At 58.7% G+C, this 25,955-nt stretch overlaps 1 protein-coding gene across 1 annotated transcript in view; it reads right to left on the bottom strand.

Annotated features, from left to right (window-relative positions):
- Positions 1 to 585: 585 nt before the first annotated feature.
- The window catches only part of EXD3 (exonuclease 3'-5' domain containing 3), a 246,180-nt gene continuing 220,810 nt past the window's right edge, over positions 586 to 25,955 (bottom strand). The window contains exons 21-22 of the mRNA XM_066332574.1: positions 9,108 to 9,201; positions 586 to 1,478 (exon numbers count right to left, since the gene is read on the bottom strand). Of these exons, the coding sequence (XP_066188671.1) occupies positions 1,174 to 1,478; positions 9,108 to 9,201 (399 nt within the window). The 3' untranslated portion in view covers positions 586 to 1,173. The remainder of the gene's footprint in view (positions 1,479 to 9,107; positions 9,202 to 25,955) is intronic.

The following is a 25,955-nucleotide window of genomic DNA, read 5'->3' as shown; positions in this document are numbered from 1 at the left end:
ATCTTAGGGGAAAGAAGAATATTAGAAGTGTAATTTTTTTTTTCTTTTATTAAAACATTGAGCCATTGAGTGAGATGTCCCTGGGAGGAAGGAGCCCCTGGCACTTGGTGGCCAGGAGCTTTGGAAGAGGGAAAATGAGTCCTGCACTGCAGCATGAGCTGCCTGGGCAGATGCTTCACTGGCCCATAAATGTCACACCTCAGCCAAGAGCTCCTCAGGCCCTCTCAACAATAACAGCAGGGCCTGGCAGTTAAACCAGATTAGAGGAGGAATTTTGCAGACGCTCCTCTGTTCAGGATGGAATGGTGTGAGCCTGGCCATGGATCAGGAGGCACTGGACAGCAGCCCCCTGGAGCACCAGGACCCGGCCTGAGATGCTGGCCAGTCCCACCAGTGATGCCAGCTCCTGGTATTGGTGGGCCCACACATGTCACTGCCTCTCCTGTGCACCCTGCACAGAGCCTGGACACGGGGCTGTCCTCAGGCACCTCCCCAGGGAGGGAGGAGGCTGGCAGCTTTGGCACCAGTGGGAGCCCACCCAGGACCAGCCTGGCCCTGCTGGGGCATCCCAGGCCCCAGCACAGGGGGCACAGGTGCCAGTGGGCATTGTGGTGCACCCAGAGATTTCCCTGAGCCCAGCAATGCTCAGCCTCCCCAGACTTCCACACCTGCACCCACCAGCTGCCTCCAAGGAGTGCTGGGAGCTCAGGGGCAGGGGGAGCAGGATGCTGGGCATGGGTTGAGGTGTGGCACATGTCCCACAGGCTGGGAGTGCTCAGGATGCTCTCTGTCCTCCGCTGCTGTTGGGGATGCAGCTCCTGCCCCCATGAGTTAGTGGGCAGAGGGGCACTGGGGTGGGTGTGTGGTGGGGTCAGCACTGCTGGGGTGGTGGTTTTGGTCAGCAGAGCTTTGCCACCGTCTTGACATGTGTAGCTTGGAGAAGGGCAGAAATAAAGCAAAGGGTCCATTCTTCAGCCACTCCTGCTTTAATGATCTCATGGAGGCCACACATTTTTGGGCTGTTGCAAACCACTGGTGCACCTGTGACAGTGCTCTCCACGGCGGATCCCAAGATGTAAGCTCCTCCCTTCCCACTTCCAGCCTTTCTCTGGAACTCAAGGCCCAAAATTTGCTGAGGTTCCCCAGGCAGTCCCCATTGCCCCGTGCTTCCCCTCAGCTCAGCTCATAGATGCTCTGTGTGTCCCCAGAGGCCACCAGAACATCCTGAAACTGGGAGACGACGCGTCCAAAATGGGACCCTTCCCAAAACACTTTCCCACAGCGGGTGCAGCAGTAGAAGTCAGTGAGCTCGGCTCTGTCCAGCACCCCGGGGGGGACGGCAGCGACCTGCAGGACCGTGTCCCCTGCTGACACCGCGGCTGCCCCGCACTGCTCCGTTCCCTCTGCTTGCTCGCCGTGTGGCTGGGCTGTGTCACAGCCTGGCACGGTGACATCGCAGCCCGGGCTCCGCGGGCAGCCTGTGGAGAGAGGACACAGCAGTTAAACCACCAGTCACCGGTGTGATGAGCGGAATCTGTGCTCAGCCACGTGAGCGACCCTTGTGAGGGTCATCATCCCTGCAGGGGCCCAGGCTCCGCCCTGCATCCCAGAGAGGAGCATCCCCTGTATTTGGGAGAAGGTGGTTGGTCACCAGCATCCAGCAGCTGCCTGCCCTGAGCGTGGCACCCGTGCAGCACTTGCACCCCTGCAGCCACCCGGCACCTGGCAGGTCTTGGGGCCTGTTCCAGTCTTTGTAACAGCACCAGTAACAGCACCAGTAACAGCACCAGTAACAGCACCAGTGCTGCTGCTGTTGTGGGTGCAGTGATTTCCCCTCCCTGTCGCGGGTCAGGCCAGGCTGCGTTATGGGACAAACAAACAGCAAGGAAGCCCTTACTGCAGCTTTAATTAAACCACCACCGTGATCAGCTGCTAATGGCACCCGCGACTCCCCCGACCCGCGGACACGGGGCTTTGGGCAGTGACCCCAGTGTGTGACCGCCCCCACGTCCCACCCCGCACCCTGGGCAAGGGGCGCAGTGATGCGGGGCCGTGTCCCCTGAGCTGTCCCCGCAGGCTCCTGTCCCCCGGGCCGGGGGATGGCCGTAACCTCACACCGAGTGCAGTCTCACACCCGGGGAGAGCTCTCCCGCCCGCAGCGGGTCTCGGGATCGGGGCAGAGGAAGCCGAGGGCTGAGCTGCCTCCCATCCATCAGGCAGCCGGGGACAGGCTGCGGTTGTTGCTGCGGGATGACTCCGCTTTGGCAGGCGGGTCTGTCCTGCCCAGGCACCAATTAAGACAACAAAAGGTATCCTGCATCACTCCAGCTGCACTTCTGGGGTGTCCACCCGACCCTCTCCAGGATCACAGGGACCCTGTCAGGAGCCAGCTGGGACTGAGAGGGACACCAGCACTCCCAGCTGGCCCTTCCCTGCATCCCAGAGCCGTTAGGAGCTGGGACATGCTGGGGATTATCATGGGGGAAGGCACGGCTGGGGACAGCCCTGAAAAGGCCATCCCATCCTGGCAGTCACCCCGCAGTGTGCAGGACCTGCGCCTGCCCATCACATCAGCCCAGGAGAGGTGTGGAAGGATCAGCTCGCACCAGCCCCTGGTTCAGGGGGGTTCCCAGACTCCCCCAGGACCTCCCCAGGGAAGGTGACCAGCCTGAGCTGGTGGCACACAGTCACCCCCAGTTCCCAGCATACAAAAAGCCCTGCTCAGGGTCATGGCTGTCACTAGAGATGTTCTCAGGGGTGATTTGCAGGCCAAGCCTTTACCACCACGTTGCCCACCAGTGGCAATTGTTTGGGTTTTGCTGCCACAACACAAGAGGAAACCGCCCCAAGCCCCGTTTGACACACTGGGCAAGAGCTGGGCTCACCAGGGCCGTGCCCTGGGCAGGTGGCCCGTGGCCCCACTCATGGCTGAGCCTTTCCTTCATCCCCTGCATCTGCTTTGGACACTGGCATCTATACTTACAGGGAAAACATGACCTCAATTTCCCAGTTTCTGGGAAGTGGTGAAATACCCAGGCTGCTCTCGGGAGATTCCTGAGCCACCCAGAGCAGGGATGTGGAGGGGTCCATTCCCCAGGGGTTCCTCCAGGATAAAGCCTGCCCAGCAGCTGGTGGATCCCCATGGCAGGAAGAGGGGCTCTGTCCTCCTCCTGTTCCCACCTCCCTCTGCCCTGTGCCACTCCTGTGTTTGGTGGCATGGGGTGGCCTCAGCCTGGGCACCTTTTTTCTCCTATCCTCCCTGCTCTCAAGCGCCAGACCCTGAAGGGAAGGACATCAACCCTGGATGGGACTTCTAGACCCAACGCAATGGAAATGTCAGTGCCAGCACCCAGCACCCATGGCCAACAGCTTTCCCCATCAGGGAGCCTAAAATTTCCTTGGCCAGAACATGGCACCAGGACACTGACAGGATGCTGACATTCTGTGTGCCTGCAGGGATACTGAGTAATTCTCTCTCTTCTGACACGCTCCCTCCACTGGCCTGCTGCTGGCAGGCAAAGCCAATGAGAGACCCCTCCTTCCCTGCACGGGGGGATGGGAAACCTGCAGCTCCCCCAAACAGCCCAATCCCACCCCCCCGGGCTCGTGGGAAAAAGGCAGGCAGGGAGGGAAAGTTCATCTCTTAAAAGCCTGAGGAGAGAAAGGCTGTGATGGTCACCTCGTAGTTTTGCCTTTACTTGCACCAGCCCCCTCCTAATTGTGCCTCTTCAAAGGGTTGAAAATGCTACATCACTTCAAAGTGACCATTTCTGAATGGGAGCTTGTAAAACCCCTTCTCCCCCTCCCACCAAATTCTTCCCAGGGCTTTTGAAGATGCCTGTGCTCCCCTCACCGACAGGGTGAAAGGGCCACCAGGCACAGGATGCCAGCCGGGCATGCAGGAAAACAGAGCTGGGAAAGGCTGGATCCCCCCAAAAACCGGGGGTTTCCTGGGGAAAGACTGGGAGGGGGTTGCACGAGGGGTTTTTTATCCCCTTTCAGACAGGCAGAGGCCTCCCCAGTGGAGCCATGGCTCCCTTGGGACTGCAGCTCAGCCTGCCTAGATGCTGCACACCCTGGAGTTACACCAGAGATGGAGCAAAAGGCATGTGTAGGGTGGGACTGCCGGGAGCCCAGCGTGTCTTTCCAGCATGCCAGGAGCTTGCCAGATCTGTGGCTTCCAGAGCTCTGCAAGGTTCACACCAAAGGCTGGATTCCCACTGCATCCCCGCGGAGGAGAAAGGAAAGCGATTCCTTACCGAATCGATTCGAAACACTTCTTGGGAACTAATAATCCCATTATAAAACATCTTGAAAATAAAAAACCCTTCGCCTCTCACTCACCTCCCCCCGTTCTTGGCTGGGTCACCCCGGGGATGACAGAGCCTGGGTGAGGGGCTGAGCCCTGCAACCCCCAGCCCCTGAGGCTGAGCACCCCCACGGGAGTGCTGCAGAGCTCCACGGGCAGTGACAGTGGTCCCCTGGCACTGTCCCCAGCTGGGCAGCATTCAGCACAAGAGCCATCTCCTCCTGGCCTCGCATGTGCTGCCCACTCACAGCTCCTGCCCAGCCCTGCTTGTCTGTGGGAATGAATCCCATGGGAACAGCAAAAACCCCTGCTGTTCCCACCATGACATCTCATGGCCAGCAAATGCTGCTGTGTCCAGGGGAGAGTGGATGCTGCAGGATCCTCATTCTGCTTATTTCAGCATGAGGTTCTTTCCTGAGCCGAGCAGGGCCACTCTCAGTGGTGGGATCCCACCTCTGCATGCAATTGCCACCTCTGCAGCCGCCCCAGTTTGTGCTCAAGCCCCTGCTGTAGGCCCCAGGGTGGGGTGGCCCCATGCTCCATGAGGTGGGTGCAGCAGGAGCTCCCCAGCCTGGATTGGATCCACTTCCTTCAGACCCCAGCACCAAGACAGTGGGGCAGAGCCGTGCCAGAGGCCCATCCCACACCCTGGGCACTGAACAGGCTCTGGGCAGTCCAAGGGATCAGAAGTCAGATGGCAGCATCTGGGACCCACAGACACAGGGATCACTCTGGTAGCCCCACAAAAACTGAACTCTTGCCACAGGGAGGCTGTGGGGGCAAAGTGACTTGTCCCAAGATAGGGATGAGACAGGAGCTGCAGCTCCATGTGCCCCACGGCAAGGTCCTGCTCATGGACATGGGGCTGAGCCCATGGGACAGGACATGGGCTGCCTGCTGTGGGCAGGGACACACACATCCCCCCAACAGAGGGGCTCTTAGTGGGGGTGACACTGAAAAGCCACCGTGATGGTGACATTGGTGACCTGCAGTCCCTCCAGCCTATTCTGTCAGCTGCGGTGCTGGAGTGCTGGGTCAGTGATACTGGGACAGCACTGGGACTTCCACAGCAGGACAGGGGGGCAAAGCAGGGCTTGGGAAGCTGGGACAGAGCAGGATCGGGGCAAACATCCTTTGAACCTGTGCCCATTCCCCTTTCCCAGCCCACTCAGCCCTGATTTGGCCGGGAACAACCTGTTCCCACTGTGTGAGCCCCGGGCACCCTCAGGGTTTCAGTGTCAGGGTGGTAGCCAGCAACTTCCCAGGGAGCCAGCTACTTCTGCCCAAAATCCTGCCCCACGGGCCCTGTTTCTAGCCCAGGTCCCTCTGTGTCACCCCAGCCCAAACCAAGGCCTTGGGGCGAGGAGCTGGGTGCCTGTCCTGGCTGGCTCAGGCAAGCACCTGGAAGCTCCTGCTGCCTCTGGAGAGGCTGTGGGTCTGGCAGCCCAGTGCCAGCCCCAGCCCAGTGCCAGCCCCAGCCCTGTGCCAGCCCCAGCCCTGTGCCAGCCCCAGCCCTGCACCTGCCACAGCCAGAGCCATGGCCATGGTCTGCGGGGCTCGGCTGCAGCCAGGGCTGGGGGAAAGCTCACAGCTTTGTCGAGGCTTTGCACAAGGCTGAACACAGACCTGGGAGCATTCTTGGAGTACAAAGGTGCATGGGAAACCACGGCCACGGTGAGAGATCAGCCTGATAAGAGGAGTTACGAGCCTGAGAAATGTGCTGATTGCAGGGCACTGAAGATGCCTGGTTATCTTTTCCTCCTCGATAAGGCAGATAAGCAAAGGACAAAGGACCCGGGATTGTGCAACCTGGGCTGCAGCAGCCTGGCCATGATTTTAAGATGTTCCCAGGGTGGAGGAGGGAGGATGAGCTCAAGCAAGAGGCAGCTGCAGCTGCTCTCATCTCCCCGCGTCGCTGTGAAGAGAACCGTGCCCAGTGCTGGGCAGCAGCACCAATGGTCCCCGGCTCTGAACGGCCCCAGCCCATCCCTGGGCACAGCCCCCTGTCAGCAGGCACAGCAGAGCTCTGCAAACCAGCAGACACAACAATGTCACCGGGTCCCAGCCCTGCCGTGCTTTTCCATATGATCAAGTGAAATTCCACTGAAGAGGGAAAGCTGGCAGAGCACGACCCAGCTGAGCCTGGGGGGTGTTTCTGGCTGGTGTCACCACTGCAGCCCCCGGTCCCATCCCTGCCCCATTTGGGCACCTGAGGATGCTCCTGTTATTCTGTTGCACCCTGAAGAGGAGAGAGCCTAAATGCATGAGGTTGCTGAAGGAGGCAGGGAGTCCCCTGGATCCAGGGGTGCAACCCCTCAGGAACCCATCCCCTTCCATGCAGAAGTGTTCAGAGCAGCCTGACAATGGGGTGCCTTGGCCCCACAAACTGAGTCTGGTACGAGGCAGTGAGGATCCGTGGGTGAGAGAACACTCCTGGGACAGCCTGGGTCACTTGGGAGCCACAATCTGTCACTGCCTCCAGTGAGGACTTGCCTGTGCCCCGTGGTGACACACAGCCCTGCTCCCCTGTCTGCCCCAGTCTGCTCCAGGCACCTGAGCTGCTCAGAGCATCCCACTGGGAAAAAGACATCACAGGGCAAAGCTGCCTGGACTTGAAACTATTTGCAGCACTTCTGCCAAAGCCCTCATGCAGGGAAAAATGTGGCTGTGTCAAGGAATTTGTTCCCTAAAACCTGTGAAAGTCCTAGGTCCAGGAAAGAGTGAGCTATTACGGGATGAAGAATTGGCTTTTCATCACTTGGAAGCCCTGCTATAAAAATCCAGGAGCCAAATGGAGCAGCACTGGCCCATGGCTGTCTGCAGCTGGACCACAAGGCGTGGGAGCACCTGAGCAAGATGCAGACTTGTGCTGAGGGGTGGTCCTGAAGGATCTGTCCCCGTCACCCTTCTGCCCCAGCACCCACCAGCTCCTCCCTGGAGAGAGCAGCCCCCGTGGGAGGAAGTTCCCTCTTGCCTGGAAGCAGGAGCAGGGAGAAGGCATTTTCTTGCCAAGCAGCAGGACCTGGCCATGGTTTGGGCTGTGCACAGGGGCACAACAGGGATGACATGGCCTGGGCTGGAGTCACGGGACAGGCCAGTCCTGCTGTGGGGCTGCGGGTGCTGAACACCCCATGCCGTGTGTTGGGCCAAGACAAGGGCAGAGCAGATCCTGCTACCAGCCCCTTCAGCAGGAAAACGTAAAGGACATCAGGGAACAGGTGAGATTTTCCTTATGGACCCACTTCTGTGACTGCCCAGCCTGTCCCAATCCCAACACTGTCCCCACCAAGTGACGGCAGGACACTGTTAGCACACCCTTCCTGGAAACCTGACCTAAAGTGGGACATTTTGGGGCAACCTGGTCAAGCTCACACTAATTCTTGCAATCCCCACAGCTCCTAGCAAAACCCAAACAGAACTGGAAACCCCAGGATGGGTCCAGAGCCCTGGGTCAGAGCCCTGGGTCAGAGGGGACCCTGCTGGAAAGTCCCCAGGGACTTGGGTGTGTGCTGGTGCCCTGCTGTGCCCACCTGTCTGGGAATCACAGCTTCTGTTTCGTGTCTCCACCCACCCTCTGGGGATGCTGTGCCATCTCTGGTCCCTGCTTTGGGGCAGAGGATGCTCCCCGTTGGAGGATGCTCCCTGACAAGGTCACGAGTGACATTGCCACCTGCTCCTTCCCCATGAACCCCCCAGGTATGTAGGGGACCCAGCAGGAGATGGCATGGCCGATGGGGACACGGGGTGCTGCAGATGGGGTGTAAAGAGTAGAGCAGGGTGGTCCCTGAAGAGTCTGTGGGGACAAGCCACCGTGCTGTGTGAGACCCTCCCAGCTCCATCAACCTCATCCCGAAGGGGGAAGGGGAAATGGCTCCCTCCGAACACGAACCACGGCATTTCTATTTCCCATACTCTGAAACTGGCTGAACTGGCCTGTCTGGTCGCTGGGTACACACGCAGAGAGTGCCCTCACCAGAGAAACCGCTGGGAGGATGTCCCGGCTCCGGCGAAGCACAGCACTCCCAGGATGCCGACACCATGGGAAAAACCTCCCCACCACGTTCCTCATCCCCAGAGCCACACGTGCAGCTCCCAGCAAAGCCACAGGCGGCCGGGAGTGCCCGGCGGCCGCCACTTCCCTCTGCACCCTGGCGGCACATGGGGAAGTGATGTACAGAGGGGCTGGGGGCAGAGCCCGGCCTGGGCTGGAGCAGCAGCAGCGGCATCTTCCCGTCCCAGTGTGCCTGCAATGGGTGTCGTTTGCCACCAAAATGTGTCTCCCTGTGGGAAGGAGTGTGTGTGGGTCAATGCAGAGCGGGGCACAGCACAGAGGAGCCTTCCCTCTCCCGAGCCTGCTGGAGCCTGGCCGGGCAGGTGGCACTGACTCACCGCCCTGCAGCCCGACCTCATTCAAGAGGCACTGGGCAGATGAGGAGGGCACTGCACCGGTGAGGAAGGCACTGTGAAGCAGCCCCGGCCAGGAGGCATTTCACCACCCAAGCTGAGTTTTTCACGTTCAGGTGACAATGGCCTCAGGCTGTCACTTGAGCTACTGCTGGCATGTCACCAATCCCCCCTGGTTGGGCAGTCCGATGCACGACCCTGTGTCTTGCAGGGCAGAGACATAAAACGGACTTGAAAGAGCTCTGTGGGTGTGCACCCCGTGGCAGGTTGATGGCAGGGCACCCCTCTGAGAAATGCCCAGGCCCAGGGGATGGTCCTGCTCTGTCCAGGGCAGTGGGTCCCAGGGAAGGGCACAGGAGGGGATCACACCCAGCTGTGAGCACCCACCACTCACCTGCACTGTGCTCCTCTGACACTTGTCTGCTGGCCTCCACCAGTTTCCTCATCTCCTCCCGTGAGACCTTCAGGTACTTGTTGCAATTGCACACCTGAGAGAAAAGAGAAGGGGAGGTCAGTGAGATGGCTGTTGGGCTCATGGGGCACCTCCTGCCTGCCAGGGTACAAACCCAGGCTGGGCACCCCCGGCACAGGTTGGGCAGCCCACATCTCATGCACCACAGCAGGGAGACCAGGCAAGGCCTCTCCCACCGAGAGGGATGGGCACCAGCCACAAGTCCAAGAAGCCGCTCCAGAGGTGCTTCCTCTTTGTGTGCTCAGCCATGTCTCTGGCCACGCTGCCAGCACTGCTGCCCACCCTGGCTCTCTGGCCAGAAAACACCAGCAACGAGGCTGCCTTAAAGCACCAAGCAGACACCCAAAGTCTGGGCTGTGGCTTCAAGGTTTCATCTCTCTTGTCTGACAGAGCTGTGGACCCCAAAACACTCTGGGTTCTCATCTGGCACCTCCTGGCTTGGCTCTGCTGCAGCACTGTGAGCACTGAGTCACACTTTCTACCCCACCTTTTGTTTGCCAAAATGTACTCAGACAGGTCTCAGGGGCCACATGTGCCAGCTGCTGGACCCCAAGGAGCTCCCCAAATCCCACTGCTGAGGAGCACCCAGGGATGGTGCCTGGAGCTAAGCACAGGGTGCAGCTGGCAGCCAAACACACTTGCCCAGAGTGAGCAGCACTAAAGCTCCCCCCGAGCATTGCAGCCAGCTCCCTGACACCTTCCCTCTCCTCTCCGCTCCCTCCTGGGCTGGGAGCTGGTTGCTGGGATGTGCCACAACACCTTTTGTCAGCTGTTTGTTTTTAGGGGCTGTTTTCTGCAGGCAGAGGGTTCCCAGCATGCTGCACCCAAGGCAAGGTGGGAGAGAGGTGACCAACTTCACCAACCAGAGCGAGTCAGTTCCCTGCCAGGGGATTTGCTCCAGAGCCTGTTGAAACCAGAAAGGTTTTTCCAGCTCCCAGTCAAGCCCTGGTGCGGGCTGGTGTCCACTCTGCTGGTTTGGGGCTGGAGCAGGGCCGGGTTCATGGTGTAGGGCAGCGATGGATGGCCCTGTTTCCACACAGCTGCCTGCAGGAGGAACAGGGCAGTGTGATTGGTTTGGAAACGAGCTTGCCACCATGTCCTGGCTCTGCCTTGCAGCATGAGGTGATTCCCACTGGCAGCCTCCACAGAACCAGCACACACTCCCTGTCCTTTGGCCAGAAAGGACACCTGGGCTCGGTTCCCCGAGGCCCCACTGCTCCAGCCCTGCAGAGCAGCAGCATGGACAGACAGAGATGGACAAGGGCTGATCTTAGAAGCACCCAAATGACATGGAAGACACTGCATCACTTTTTTAAAATGGAATTTTGCAGCAATCTTCTGACTTGTATAGCAGCATCAGGGAACAACCCCTCAAGCAATTGGGGACAGAGGCCTGTGCTGCTCCTTGCTCATGCTGGGGACAAGATGAGAGCACTGATACCACGGGGGGCTGAGCATGCCCTCTGCCCTGAGCAGAGCAAAGCTCTCCTCGGTCTCACTCTCAAAGCCAGGGACCTGAGAAATGCATCTGGGTGAAAGCCCAGGGAAGCAGAATGATGCTGTGATTTGTGGGAACCTGAATTTCTGCAGACCCTGACCAGACATTGGATGGTCCCTTTGAGGCCTGAGGACATCCCAGCTTTCACAGGCTGGACTGGAGCCAAGATGCCACTCCCTGACAGGCACCCACACCCTGACAGGGATCTGTGGGATTGCAGCAGGCAGGCAGAGGGGGATGTGCTGGTCCCACTCCCCATGACAGTGACAATGCTGGAGAGAGACGTTGAGCCTGGAGCGGTGGGGGATGGCATGTCTTGGGCATGGTGGCAGCACTGGAGGGTCAGAGGTTTCCAGAAAACTCCCAAACCATCTGTCCATTGAACTGCCAGCCAGGAGGGTGGGAGGGTGCAGCAGGGCCCAAGGGCACCCTCCTCCCTTGCCCTCCCTGCTGGCATGCACATCCAGGGACTCCTCTGCCCTCTGTCACACACCAAACCCCCAGGATGCCCAGCCGTGGCAGCTTGGAGCCCACCAGGTTCCTGAGCAGCAGTGCCAGAATGCTGGGCACAGGCTTCTTGTCCTGCTTGGGTGCACAGAGTGACCTTGCACAAATTTCTCTGCTCCTCTAAAACTCATGACTATTGTGAACTAGGGGCAGTTCACTCCCTGGGCCAGGGGTGCCCAGCAGCACAGGGGTATTCTGGCATTCCCCACTCTCCAGGGCTGCTGGGCACTGCCAAGAGACTCTGTGCCCCATGCCACCTCCCCAGCCTTCATCACCTTCAGCTTTCCAAAAAACAGAGTACGAGCTCAGGAGCCAGATAAGCCACTTAAGCAGCAGCGCCAATTAGCTGTAATAAAAAATTGCAATTATTTTTTTTAGCACTTTGCCAAAATGAGCCGAAAGAGATGAAGAGAGTGGGGAAGGCTGCCACCTCCACAGGCTGGGCTGCGTGGCTGCTTTGCAGCAACCAGTGGTGGCCTCAGGCTTGATACTTGGCTCCTGGGGATGTGGAGCAGTTTTTTGTGTGGATCTCTTGTATATAGGGTAGGGAAAAAGGGAGCTTTTCTGCTGAAGGGGTGGTTGTTCCTTCTCAGGAACGTTTAGTTTCTGCAGATCTATCATGGCAGGATTAGTTGTGGCCCCAAAACTCTTCATGAGGTGAATCAGCAGGAGATGGTGGCACCTTGGAACACTGCCTGGGGCGCGAGTGCCGTGAGCAGCAGCCATCACCTGACAGAGGAGGGTCTGGAGTCTCTGAACATCTCAGGGCTCCCCCAGCCCCTGTGGCAGGCTCAGGGTGGGGGTGACAGCTCAGGGTGACAGTTTCTGTGCACACCACAGTCCTGCCGGGGATGATGTGCTGAGTGGGCTGAGCGCAGGGGCTCTGCTCACGCCACCCTGCCCGGTCTCTGGGATGAGGAAAGGGCAGGGTCTAGTTTGGGAAGAGGGGACTGGGGGGTTGCAGCCACGCAGCCCGCCGACACTGGTGTCCCTGTGGCACAGCCCAGGGACAGGGCGCCCGAGGCAGCGGGGTGCAGGGCAGCAGCGGGCACACCTCGGAGGAGGAGCAGCCGTGCCTTTCTCACGCTGGGGCAGTCCGTGCCAGCACATGCTTAGTCACTGGTAAATCCCAGCCGAGATCTGCTCTGCCCTCTGTGAAATGGATCTTGGCTGCACCCCCGCTGAAGCAATCCCGGCGCTCGGGAGCCATGGCGGGCGCGTTTTCCCACGGCAGCCCGGCCCCGGCTCCGCGTGTGAATCAGCCCCGCTGCCCCCGCTCAGCGCACGGCAGCGCAGCGTGGTCCTGCTCCGGGGGCTCCGCCGCCCTGGGGCCGCCGTGCGACTGAGGCTCCCTGGGCTGGGGACACGGTGTGACACCTCCCGTGCGTCCCCAGGCTCTGCGTCCGCAGCCATGGCAAGGACGGGCAGCAGGTGCAGCCTATCGCAGATGAAGCTGTGGTCCACGCTGCAGTCCCTCACTGCTGTCCTCTGTCCCTGTGCCTGTCTGTGCACCCCGGCCAAGGTGCTGCACCTCGTGTGGAGCATCATCACCCCCACAGCCGTGTGCTCCTCCCCAGGGCCTCAGGCCAGGGTCCACAGGGACACTGCGGCCCAGCCAGCTCTATGCTGTCACCACCGAGGCATGATACGGGGATTAGAAGGGTGATGGCACTGCACTGAGACTGTGCTGATGTCACTGGTGTGGATCTGCGGACCCTGAGCCCAGCAAGGTGCTCGTCCTCAGCCCCAGCTGCTTGAACCCCTCTGCACCGAGGCTCTCCCTGCCTGTGCCACCGAGGAGGACAAGGCAGGTGAAACGTCCTTTTGCAATGCTGGCAGCCCAGCTGGCGCCTTGTTTTTGTTTAGGGTGATCCCTGCCTCTCCCAGCCCTCCCGGCTGGGGATTTCAGCAGCAGTGACGCATGAACGTCCCGGGACTCGAGGGACTGGATGCTTGAGCCTGCAGCTCCAGGGCCATCTCAGCATCCCATCCTCTTTCTATACCTCCACCCATGGAGCTGAGAAGCTGAAAGAAAACTCGCATTCATCAGATAACAGGAGATAACCTTGGCGACTCCAAAAGGGCTGCAGAAGTCAGTGTAAGCTGGGCTAAGGCTGGCAGCACGAGCTCAGGTGGACACAGGCTTGTACCCAAAACACATGGAAGATGAGCAGTTCAGACAGCATGGAGTTAGTTTTGTTCCTTCCTCTGATATCTCTAAAAGCTGCATCTCCAAAGTGCTTTGAGTGACGTTGGTGATGCTGAGTGCTCAGGGGAGCCACCCTGGAACAGCCTCTGGGCCTTAGGGCTCCTTCCACCTGCTCTGCTGACAAACGTCACAGGCCAGTGTCACTGAGGGATCTCCTTGGCAGGGGTTTCACCAGCGAGACACAGCTCTTTGCCTGGAGAGCTCCTGGTTTGGGAAATCCTCAGTATGTCAAAGCCGCTGTAAAGGACAACAGCGCCTGGCGTGAACTCTTTGGGGCAATTCAGGGCAGCTCATGTCAGGACAATTCCTTGGGTGTCTTCTGCTGGCCATATCACAGGACTACTCAACAGCCACCTGCAGTGATATCTCTTTTCCTACTCACCGCCTACCCTCTCCTCTTTCTCCCTCTCTCCAAGATGGATATCACCTGGTGAAAGGGCCACTCCTCTGGATGGATGTTGCAACTCTCACTTTGGTTGTGAAAGCACAGCCCTTGAGCATCCAGGAGTTTCTTTCAGGGACTTATTGAAACTTAGCACAGGCTGCCCTCTATTGCCTCCAAGGCCAGGAGTTATGGATCTGCCTCTGACTTCTCCTGCCTAAAACCCAAAGCAGAGTGCCCAGGAAGGTGGGAGACGGTGGGAAGGGCAGTGAAAGAAAGCCAGGTAACAACCCAGCAGATGTGAAGCAGAGGTCGGGAGCTGACCATGCTCATTTGCCCACGTGTCTATTTTCTCACATTTTTCCCAAATGACTTCAGCTGCCCTTGATGCACCCACAGCTTTGACCTTCAGATACTCTCCTCTTCCTGCAGCAATGCTCTGCCCTGTGACACCTTCAAGGTCCTTGCACGAGGAGTAGAACACTCAGCAATTCAGCCCACTGGAGCTCTCCACACCCTGTGGGTGCAAAGGCCACCTCTGGGTGCAGTGCTGGGGACAGCCATCTCTCCAAGGGGATTTTCAGAGAGCAAGGGCTATTTCCCTTCCCCTTTATGCCAAGAGTTTTCCTCACTGATCTGAACACCAGTGCCTGGGAATCATAAGGGTGCACATTGCTGCTCCTGCTCTGTTGCCATGCTCTGTCCTTGGGTACCAGCAAGACCCCCAGCAGCAGAGGAGATGCCAGGTGTGTCAGCCTGGTCCTTGCAGAGAACAAAGGCTCTCTGTGCACACAACACAGTCCCGAGTGCCACAGAACCTGCCTGCCAGGCCTGGGAGCTGGGCTGTGATTCTCCCACATGGAAATGCAGCCTGGGCATCCTCTGCCAAACCTGCCTGCAATTCCAGCAGCGGGGATTTTATGGCCATCTGAACTCAGTAACATGCTGCCAAGGGAAACACAGGGCTACCAGTGGAATCCTGGCATCAGGGGCCATTTGGTTCACAGAGAGGGAAGGGCTCTGTTTATTGAATCATTAACATCACTTCCCTCACTGCCAGCCAGGTACTCCGAGAGGTCTCTTAGGCAAGTGCTGACCTAGCCCAACCCTGCTAAGCTGGTAAGATGACATGGATCCCATGCCAGCCTGGTACTGCGTTCCCACTGCTTTCTCTGCTCCCGCTTTGCTATTAGTCATCCATTTCTGGAAGGTTTCTCATGCATAATAAACTGTTTCAACACTTGCATAAGCCAATTCTTCTCATCAGGAGTGACCTGCTGCATTTCCCAACACTTTCCCTAGGCAGTCCTTCCAACTGCCATGAAATATGGAGTTAAAACATGAAGTTTTCTATCTCCCTCGAGGCAAAAGGTGTGGGAAATCGAACAGATAAGAATGTCTTTAATTAGTATCATTTGCATAAGCTCTGGGAAAGGCTCACCTGACAGCTACAAGGGCCTTGCTTGTCTGGGAGCATCAGCCACAGCGGAAACGGGCAGATTAGCGGAGCTCCTCTGACTGTGAGCTTGTGAGAGTGAGGGTGACACAGCCCTGGAGGCTCCATGGGCACTCTAGCTCCTGCTGGCTCCTCCTTGGGGCACCGCAGCTCCCACTGCCTCCTTGTCTGTGCACCCCAGCTGCTGCTGGCTCCTTTTCAGGACCCCCTCCCAGTTCCCGCTGCCTTGTTAGGGCATCCTCTTCTCCATTTCCACCTCCCAATTTGCAGCTGCTCTGAGCAAAGAGGAGACTCGTGGGCTGTGGTGAAGGGCAGGGATAGGAAGAGAGAGGCAGGAAGCACAGGCACATCCCTGGATAAGGTGTGGAGGCTATGGAGCAGGCTCGGCATGCAGCAGGGATGGGAGCAGACCGCGTGGCCTCTGTTTTTCTCTCCCCTCTGCACTTGTGCTCCCTCGAGCACAGACGCTGCCAGTCCCCGACCACAAACCCCATCCCGCCGCCGTCACTGCCGGGGCTGACAAAGAAAGCCCTTTTCAGTACCTCAAGGCCTTTGCAGTGATGAGAATCTCACCCCACACTACACCTAAACCCACATGCAAAGCTGAATTTCCCAGAGGAAAAAAAATTACGCTCAACCTGCCTCCCACCGCAGACATCCCCCCTCGGATGCCTCTCAGCCACCTCGAGCCTCACTTGCTCATCTTCCCTCCCAGCTGGGCTCAGCGCCCCAAAAAGCTGCCACAGCACCCTTGAGCCAACCTTCCCTGTAGCCCCGAGCCCTGTTTATACAGCACCCAGCAAAGGGGTGCTGCTCCAGGACAGGCTCACGGCAAGTTCAATAACAAAGCAAACCAGTAATAACTGCCTCCGAACGAGGTTATGCAGCGTCCCTGAAGACTTGGCTTCAAGGTGAACTCTGTGCCAGGAGCTGCCAGGGCCGGGGTGTGAGCTGCCCCCTCCCACCCTCCTGACTGCGGCGCCTCTGTTGCTCCTGCCCTGTGCCAGCACTTTCCTGCCTTGTAAATGTGCTTTTTATCTAACCCTGGGGTGAGGGTTAGCCCCTCCTGCGGGTGCAAACCTGTGTCATGCAGCTTCAGGACACCCATCTCCTGCTCCAGTCTGCTCCAGAGCCTGTCACAGCAGGAGAAGGGTTAATTTGCCCAGCTCCCTGCAGTGCAGCTCATTGCTGTTCCTCTTTATCAAGCTATCGAGTTTTATCCAGCCAGAGGTGAGAGCTCAGCTCTTGGTCAGAGGATGCCAGAGGCTGATGAAAAAAAACAAACCAACCAAATCAAGCTCTGGAATTGCCCAGCACTGGAAACAGAGTGAGGGTCCACATCCTGCCAGCTCATATTCCAAAACTAAAATCAAGCAGGAAATCTGGCTACCAAGCAACCCCAGACCTTCAGGAGCATCATGTTTTGGCACCAGAAATTGAAGAGGTCATGGAGATGCATTTTCTGCCCTTGAGAGTCAGAGTCCTGGAAACTGCAAAGGGATGAAGCTTTTCTCTGTCCAGAGGATCCCCATGCTCAGGTCATTGGCAGCCAGGCACTGGCACTGCTCTTCCTCCCCCGAGGGCTCACTGGTTCTGCTGTGAGCTGGATTCCTGCCTGAGACAGGCCCCAGCAATCCCCAGGGCAGCCCATGAAGCCTCTTCCCTGCTGCACCTTCCCCTGGACACGCAGCCATGCTGGGGTCTCTGTCCTCTGCTCCCAGGGCTGGACAAGCTTTAAGAAATTATCTTTATTGTGTATTAAGCAACAGCTACCCTTATTCCGGCTCCTTCTGGTTTTCCCTGGCAGCTGTTCTCCCTCTGACTGAGGTCCTGGGACCAGCTGTGTAATGTATGTCCAGAGCTTGTTCCCCTGCGCTGTGCCGAGCCCTGGGAGCTGTGCCTGGCTGGAAGCTGTGCCCTCAGCTCTCTGCTTTTCCCCAGAGCAGTTTTCAGCCCCGTACAAGTGGCCAGGGCCACCCTGGGCCAGGTGGCTGCCCAGCTCTGCTCCTCCATGGCCATCTGGCTCCAGAGCATCCTGCTGCCCTCTCCTCTGCCTTCCCTGGGGAGGCCTGGGGCTGCCCCGGGCTGGTTCCCCAGGCCAGCACTGCAGCTGAGTGAGGTGAGGGTGTTTGGGCAGAGGTAGAACCGGGGAAGTTGGGCTCATGTTTCAGCTTCTATTTTTATCTGGGAACCCAAGTCTGCTGTGCAGAGGCCCCCGGGGGACACACTGCCTTCCCCAGCTGGAGCCAGATACCATCGGAGCACTACCTGCCCTTCCCTGTCACCGTGCCAGACCTCCGGGTAGAGGACAGCATCACCTGAGGCCCTGAGACATCCTCCTGGCTCCTGGTGTGCTGTGGCAGGAGGGAAGGAGCTGGGGAGCAGCTCTGCAGGCCAGGTCCCATTGCCTCCAGCTGCTCTGAGGCCGGAACACTCCATCCCAGGTAACCCTTGGAGCTGCAGAGCAGCCCTGCCACACTCACCAGGCCACCACCAGGCCAGCAGCCAAGGGCTGGTGTCCCTTCTCAAGCTGGACTTCAGTTCTGTGCCAGTGGGATGCTCAGGGGCTGGGGTCACGCCTGCAGCCCCCAGCCCACCAGGTGCTCTGTGGGAGCCTGTGCTGAGGCCCTGTCCCTTTCCATTTGTTAAAGCAAATAAACCTGATTTAGCGGCCGGAGCCGCAGGGAAATGGGAACTTGAGCCACCCCAGCCCGAGCAGCTCGTGTGTAGCTGCAGGTTGGCCGGGGCAGAAGCCACACTTCGGGAGCAGAGAGCTGGCTCCTGGCGTGGGAACACGGGGCAGGAGCCCAGCCCCTGGTCCTGGGCAGTGTCAGCGAGCAAGGGCACACAGCTGGGAGGAGGTGAGCCCCCATCCCCATGGGCAGCGCCTGCTGCTTTAATTAGGGGGGAGAGTTGGAGCTGCCGCAGAAAACGGGAATATTAAAAAAAAAAAAAAAAAAAGCGTGAGAAAGGAAACCCGAGCGAGGCCTGGAGCAATCTACCCAATCCAGCGGAAACAATGGCCCAGGAAGAAAAACCAGTTTCTACACATAAACTAGAATAGGCTGGGAACGCTGGAGGAGGGGCGGGAGGCTCCCAGCACAAACAAGCCGGGCACCGTGCGGCTGCGCTGCCCCGGGCACGGTGCCCCTTCCCGGCGTGGGGACCCCTAATCCTGCCGGGCTGGGCTGGGCTGGGCTGGGCTGGCACCCACCCCGGGGGACACAGCCAGGAACAGCAGCTCAGCCTGGTGGGGCTCAGCACCCAGGCTGGGCTGGGCTGGGCTGCATTTAGTGCTCCAACTGGGCTCAGCTCCCCGGTTTAACTCAGCTGAGCTCAGCATCCAGGCTGGGATCAGCCACTGGGCTGAGATTAGACCTGAAAATGGGATTAGAACCGTTTTGCCCGGGATTAACCCACATTTTGAGATTAGCCCCCAGGCTGAGCTCATTTCCAGGCAGGGTTTACTTCCAGCATGGGCTCGTCTCCAAACTAAGCTCATCCCCGGGATGGGCTGATCTTCCAACTGAGCCTCAGGATGGGATGATCCCCAGGATGAGTTCAATCCTGACAGGGCTCATCCCCAGGCTGAGCTCACCCCAAAGGGCTGCAAAATGCACAGAGCTGCAGTCCAGGCTCCCCCGGGGTGGTGGGTCATGGTTCCTGGACAGGTGCCCTTCAGGGAAGTGGCACTGCTGCCACCTCCTCACCTCCTCAGATCCCACTGTGGGAATGCTCCCTGTCCCTCTGGTCAGCACACCTTGGCAGGCACACCCTTGGCTGTTGGATGGGGAAAGCCCAGCTGGGCAAACCAGCTCCAGCACGGTTCAGAGGCCGGTTCCTGCCCTGGCCATGGGCACCAGTGCTGGATCCATCCCCTTGGCAGTGTGGCAATAGTTGGGATGTGCCAGGGGGTTGTGCTCCCTGTCAGGGCTGCATAGTTTCATTTTGAAGCAGATTCTTAAACTCCTAAAATCAAAACCACTGCCATGATCCTCACCACGAGCAGTCTGGCTGTGCCACTGGCACTGGAGGAGGTGTTTGGCCTCCTGAGGCTGAGGACAGATGGTGTCCCCAGAACATGGGACACTGATTTATCCTGGTCTGGCACCGATTCTCACTTTAGGGATGGTCCCTGTGAGCGTGGGCCTACTCCAAAAACTGCCACCACCTGGGCACAAAGAGTGTAGGGAGGGAGACAGAGAGAAAAGGCAGACCCCACCCTGACAGGGTCCAAAAGGGCTGCAGTACCCTATGCTTGGCCAAGGACTCTGGGAACAAGCTGGGGCTCAGGAGGTGTCATGGAGTGTGCCACACTGATGGGGACATCCCTGAGCCGAGGACTCCTGGGACCCTGGGGTGCTGGGCAGTGGGCAGGGGGTTGTTCCCAGGGAGCCCATGGGCGGTGAGGAGGAGGAGGAGCCCTGTGCTGTGGTGGGTTTCTTTGCAGTGTCTCACTGCAGGTGTGCCAGCATCCTTCTCCCTAGACAAGCTCTGGTGGGGTGGGACTTAGGGTGGTCACCTCTGGATGAAAGCTGGCTGGGTGTGGCTGTCGGACATACCATGAGTCCTACATGTCCATGGGCCACATTCTGCCCAGCATTTACTGAGAAACCTTTGGCAGGGCAAGGGTGGACAGAGGGTGGATTTGGGTGAGTAGCAGGCTGCTGCCGTGAACTTTTGGAAGGCTGTCCCTGTCTGAGGCAAGGGCCCAAGAGCTGAGGGTGCAGCTCTTCCCACAGTTAGCAGAGCATGATGCTGCACAGCTGGGGTCAGGCAGCATTCCCAGCACAGAGGGGCTCACAGGGACCACCACCTCCTTTGAGATCAACCATCTGCATCTCATCCTGAGGGAAAACACCAGCTCTTCACACACAGCTTCTCCAAAAGGCTCCCCAAAGCAGTCTCAGAGAGAAGCCACACTGGCTGCTAGCTGGGACCAGCGAGAGGAAAACCCTGGGAGCAGGGGAAGAGCTGCTGCTGCCAGAGTAAGAACAAACCCCAGGAAACCTCGGGCACATATTCTCCACGCTCCCAGCCTGACACCTCCCAGATGTGTTAACGTGACCCCAGCGTGTTGGTGACACGTGGGGTCACCATGGTGTGATGGGAAGCCCAACCCCTCCACAGCTCCTCACCACAGCAGCAGGGGGTGCAAGGAGCGATCTACAGCATCACAGGATTGTGTCACACACAAATAAAAGGAAAAAAGGGGAATTAATTTACAAATGTGGCGTTTTTTTAGGCTCTTGGTGGGCCCAAGGGAGTTGCTGTCTATTGTTTCAGTGGCCAAGTGGAGGAGGCAAAGCTGGGGCAGATGACAGGAGTGATCTGACACTGCTACACCTGGGTTTGCCCTTTCCCTGACAGGCAGGACGTGGGCAGGTGAGTGGTGGCAGAACTGTAATTTTATCTTGCAGAAAAAAAAATACCTGCAAGTGGAAAATGTTGATGGGCAGTTTGTGGGGGTGAAGTTGGGGAAAGAAAAGTGTGTGCTTCATTCCTCACATTCCTCTCCAGCTTCCTTGGGATGGTGGCTGTGCTCCCCAGGGCCCTCCCAATGCCCGGGGGGTGATGGAGAGGGCTGAGGATCCTGTCCTGCCAGCTTGCTGCCTTCACCAGCTGGGCAGGGCTGAGCATCTTCCCCTCCATTCCCACTGCTCAGGAATGGGGGCTGACTCCTGCTGGGGTGTGTGAAATGAAATCTGTGATCAGTGTGGGCTGCACCTTCAGAAACACCCGGGTGAGGGACTCTCACAGGCACCGCTGTGTCCCCGGGTCCCATCCTGCTGAACCCCGGCGTCCTGCCATGTGCACGGCCAGCACATCGCCTGCCTGTCGCCACGCCAGATCAGGGCAGCTCGGGCTCATCCCAGCGTCCCAACACAGACGGACGTCCCTGTGTCCCCTCTCCGCAGACACCTCCCCGTGTCCCCTCTCTGCAGACACCTCCCCGTGTCCCTTCTCCTGCAGACACCTCCCCGTGTCCCCTCTCTGCTGACACCTCCCCGTGTCCCCTCTCTGCGCACACCTCCCGGTGTCCCGTCTCTGCAGACACCTCTCTGTGTCCCCTTCTCCTGCGGACACCTCCCGGTGTCCCCTTCTGCAGACACTCCCCGTGTCCCCCCTCTGCAGACACCTCTCTGTGTCCCCTCTCTGTGTCCCCTCTCTGCAGACACTCCCCGTGTCCCCTTCTGCAGACACCTCTCTGTGTCCCCTTCTGCAGACACCTCCCCGTGTCCCTTCTGCAGACACCTTCCCGTGTCCCCTCTCTGCGGACACCTTCCCGTGTCCCCTCTCTGCAGACACTCCCGGTGTCCCCTCTCCGCAGACACTCCCCGTGTCCCCTCTCCGCAGACACCTCCCGGTGTCCCCTCTCTGCAGACACCTCCCGTGTCCCCTCTCTGCAGACACTCCCGGTGTCCCCTCTCTGCAGACACTCCCGGTGTCCCCTCTCTGCAGACACCTCTCTGTGTCCCCTCTCTGCAGACACCTCCCGTGTCCCCTCTCTGCAGACACTCCCCGTGTCCCCTCTCTGCAGACACCTCCCCGTGTCCCTTCTGCAGACACCTCTCTGTGTCCCCTCTCTGCGGACACCTCCCTCTGTCCCCTCTCTGCAGACACCTCCCGTGTCCCCTCTCTGCAGACACTCCCGGTGTCCCCTCTCTGCGGACACCTCCCGTGTCCCCTCTCTGCAGACACTCCCCGTATCCCCTCTCTGCAGACACCTCCCGGTGTCCCCTCTCCGCGGACACCTCCCGTGTCCCCTCTCCGCAGCAGCAGCCCGAAGCACCGAGGCAGGGCCGCGCTCCCGTCCCCGGCTCCTCCCGGGCACTGCGAGGGCACCGCGCCAGCAGCCGATGGGAAAGTTCAGGGTCGGGGCGAGCGCGGGGAGAGGCTCATAAAGGGCTCTTTGTGCCGCGGGTCTCCGCGCACGGAGCCCGCGGCCCCACAGCAAAATGCAGCCCAGAAATATGACAAGACATCTTTTTCCCAGGCTGCTGTTAAGCTCTAATTAAACATTTCAGCACACTCGAGCAAGGGAACGTCGGCTTCTCCGGCCCGGGCCACCCTAGCTGGAAATCATCCCCTCTGGTGTGAGTGGGCTGGTGCAGGTTGACCCAGAAAGAGGCTCCTTTTGGGTGTGGGGATGATGCGAACCCACGCACCAGAGGGGACAACCTGCTCCTCTCCAACCCCTCCACTGGTTCACTTCTGCCTCCAGTCTGGAGGAGGCACCCAGATGGAGAAGGGGACATGCAGACAGCTCCACCACGGCACTTGTGCACTATCCACCTGAGCAGCAGCCCGGGGTGCACAGCCTGCAGGAGCAGGAGGCAGCAGATCCTTCAAGAGATGCTGTCAGCAAATCTAGTGAGGCTAGAATTGATATCCTGTTATTTTAAAGAATGAAAGAAAATAGCATAAAAGAGCTGAGCAGTGAAGCCAGGTGGTTTCAGGAGTGAGGAGCCCTGTAAGGCAACAGTCTGGGGCACAGCAGCTTGGAGACCTCCCTAAAATCACCTGGATGCCCAGGATGGGTTCCATGACAGTGAGCTGGCACAGCTCTCCACATTATTAAACACTGACTTTGGCCATTAATTGCAGCAATTCCTCACCACCTTGTTTCTAGCAGCACAGAGTAGATGCTGAGATAACCCATCCCGATGCTCTGGTGTCTGACCCAGCCTGATGGAGGGGGCACAGTGGCACTGAGCGACTGCTCTGCAGCATCCCTTGTCCCACCTGAGCACAGCCCAGTGGGAGCAGCACAGCAAGGAGAGGCAGTGCTGGGGACCTGCGTGTTTTCCATGGGCAGCCTCAGCATCAGAAGTGTCACCTAGGAAAGGATTACTCCAAAAATGTGTCGTTTCTGAGATCAGTAAGTGGTGGGAAGGTGTCTGCCCTGAGACTCGGAGCAGTGTGAAGACCAAGCAATGACACATGTAATTTGGCATCCCATGGGGTGGAATTTGGCAGAACTGGTCTCTCCTGCTCCGAGGACATTCCAGCTCCTGCATGGGCAGTCTGAATTGAATTCCCTCAATACGTACAGCAACCATGGGTTTAATTCAGCTCTGCCCCCTCAGTTAGACAAGCAGCAGCAGCTCCTGTGGGAGCTTTATCCTGGTGCATTGAGGCCCCAGGGCTGAGGTTCCTGTCACTGTGCTGGCAGTCACCCCGGGAACCCTCACCCTGGTGTTGTGCCTGCCCTCACTGGATGCTCACCCCTAAGAAAATGGCAACACCGACCTATATCTGGTCCCTTCAATTGCATGTGACTGTGGATGACAACCCTGGAGGAGGTCGCAGCCACATGCAGGGTTGTCCCCAGATGTCACACGCTCACAGGGTTGGTCCTTCTCCTTTACTGCAGTGGGACGAGGAAAGAGGCTGGATTTAGAAAGAAAGCAAGGCAGATAGCAGGGGCTGCACATCATCCCTGCACAGCACCTGGGCTGTGCTGCACTGTCCAGGCTCTGTGGGATGTATCTGCCCCTGAATCCTGATCCACTGAGGGTGCCCCAGTGGCGCCGTGAGCCCCGGTCCCAGCACAGACACAGCTGCCTGGCGGCTGCGGAGGTGACAGCCGTGGGGACACCGACTGAGGACACCTTCACCCGGGCACTGCACACACCAAGGTGGCTCATCCCTACGGACCCCCAGAGACCCCATCCCCACCGGGAACCACAACCCACACCCTCCCTGTCTGCCCATGCCTGCGGAGACTGTGACACCATGAGCCAGTGCCACGAAGCCAGATCCCGGATTACTGTCCCACAGTGTCCCAGGCTCTTCTACGGGCTGCAAAGACGCAAGTGCCAGTGGGGTGGGATCGGGGTGCGACGAAAGCGGGGACAAAGGCATTGCATCGCCCTCCTCCTCCTCCCTGTGCTTGACAAGGCGGGGGGACTCTGGGAAGGGAAAAGGTTCCCAAGGCGAAGGTGTTAAATACCCTTCTCCCGTGCTGCTGTCACCTCGCGGTCACGGGGGTGTGAGAATCAGGCTCTATTATCCCCTCCCTAGGAACTAACATACTGTACTAACCTTTTCACATGAAAGCTATGCTCTGTTTGCCAACAAAAGCCGACGCTTGGTTCCCAGGAGTGGGGAAAACCCAAGCCCAGGGCAGTGAGCGGGGGGCTCCGGGGCCAGTCCGCCCCCAGACCCTCCAGCCCAGCGGGGGCAGGGGTGGCAGGGGCTCTGTGGGTGCAGGCTGCTGGGCCAGGGCAGGAGGACCCTCCCCAGGGTGAGGGACCCTTCTTCCCGGCCCAGAGGTGCCTGGGGACCCCGGGCCTGTCCCCCCAACAGAAGGGTGGATGGGGTTGGAGGTGGGGGTGCAAGGGGGACTCCCTGCCCTGGGGTTTGTGCTGCAGGGAGCCCTTCCTCACCAGGGCACACTGCCCCTGCTGTCTCCTGTCCCCTGGCCAGCAGACCCTCATCAGCTCCCCCAGCCTCCCCCTGAGCAGTTTGCAGTGCCCAAGCTGGTTCTACTTCCACCACTGACCAAAGCAGGTCAGGCTTTGCAACGTTTGGAACTCCCACTCGCTTTCAGGCTATCCTGAAAGGTGGGAAGCAAGACTGAGAAAGCATCACGGGGCCATGGAAAAACCCATCTGCACAACAGCTGAGCCCCAGCTCAGCATTCAGAGTGGCCAGATGAGCACTGAGCACAGCAGCTCTGGCCTCCCTGGGAACGTGGCAGCAGCAGGGATGGGACAGGCATCACCTGGGACTGGGACTCCTTGCCCCAGATGTTGGCAGATATCTTCTGAGAACATGAACAGTTGGGGTAGCAGTCTCCTCACTCTAGTTTTTAATTAAACAAGACTCGTCCAGGCCATGGTAGCTGCTCGGTGCTGACACGAAGAAAGGGTCAGAGGAGAGGTCTTGAAGTGAAAAGGGTTTTTCTGGCTTTTTCACATTAACAATACCTGCTCTGCCTCAGTTATGGCTGGATACCCTTGACAACTTGGGGCAGTGGGCTTGAGAGGTGCCCAAGGCCACAGCAGATGCTGAATGCCTGAGGAGCCCCACACCTGGGGACACATCCCCGCAAGATCCTACAAATTCCAGATCCTCATGTTACCTTGGAACCACAACTAGGTCCACGCTTCTAATGAGGGAAGAAGGAGGAAAGGAGGGATGAGTCCTTTTCTCTCCTCCCTATTGTTTCCTTCCATGCCTACCTCCACCTCCAGTCAGCTCTGGAGGCAGCTTCCTCCCTGACCCCACAACCTTCCTGCCCCAAAGAGCTGGGAGGTTTTTCCAAGTCTCCCAATGAGCTGCTGGCCCACTGCAGCACTGGGGTGACCCTCTGCTGCCTCAGCTCCACCAGCGGATCCTGCTGCAGACCGGCAGGTAGGTTCTGCACCACTCACACATTTATTGTCCCCAGCCCACTGAGCTGGCTCACACAGGCTGTCAGTGACAGCTTCCAGAGCCTGGAGAGCTGTCCTGCTGCTGTGGATCCTGCCGAGGTGCCTTTGGCCTCATGCTGCTTTGCAAAGTAATTGAATTAAAGCTGGTGAATCACTTTGGTGCTGCCTGGCTGCTCCTCTGTGCAGGGTGCAGTGGCCTGGGGTGGCCCAGAGCACACACAGGGCCTCTTTGGGCTGCTCTTTTTGGAGGGTCATTTCTCTTCTCATTTGCTGCAAGTCAGATTTGGGTCATCAGGTTTGATCTAAATATGTCAGAGGACTGGAATTCACAGGGAA

Source organism: Sylvia atricapilla, chromosome 19 (genome assembly GCF_009819655.1).
Source record: "Sylvia atricapilla isolate bSylAtr1 chromosome 19, bSylAtr1.pri, whole genome shotgun sequence".
In the NCBI taxonomy this organism is placed as follows: domain Eukaryota; kingdom Metazoa; phylum Chordata; class Aves; order Passeriformes; family Sylviidae; genus Sylvia; species Sylvia atricapilla.
The sequence above is the reverse complement of the archived record's forward strand: the minus strand, read 5'-3'. Positions and strand labels throughout refer to the sequence as shown.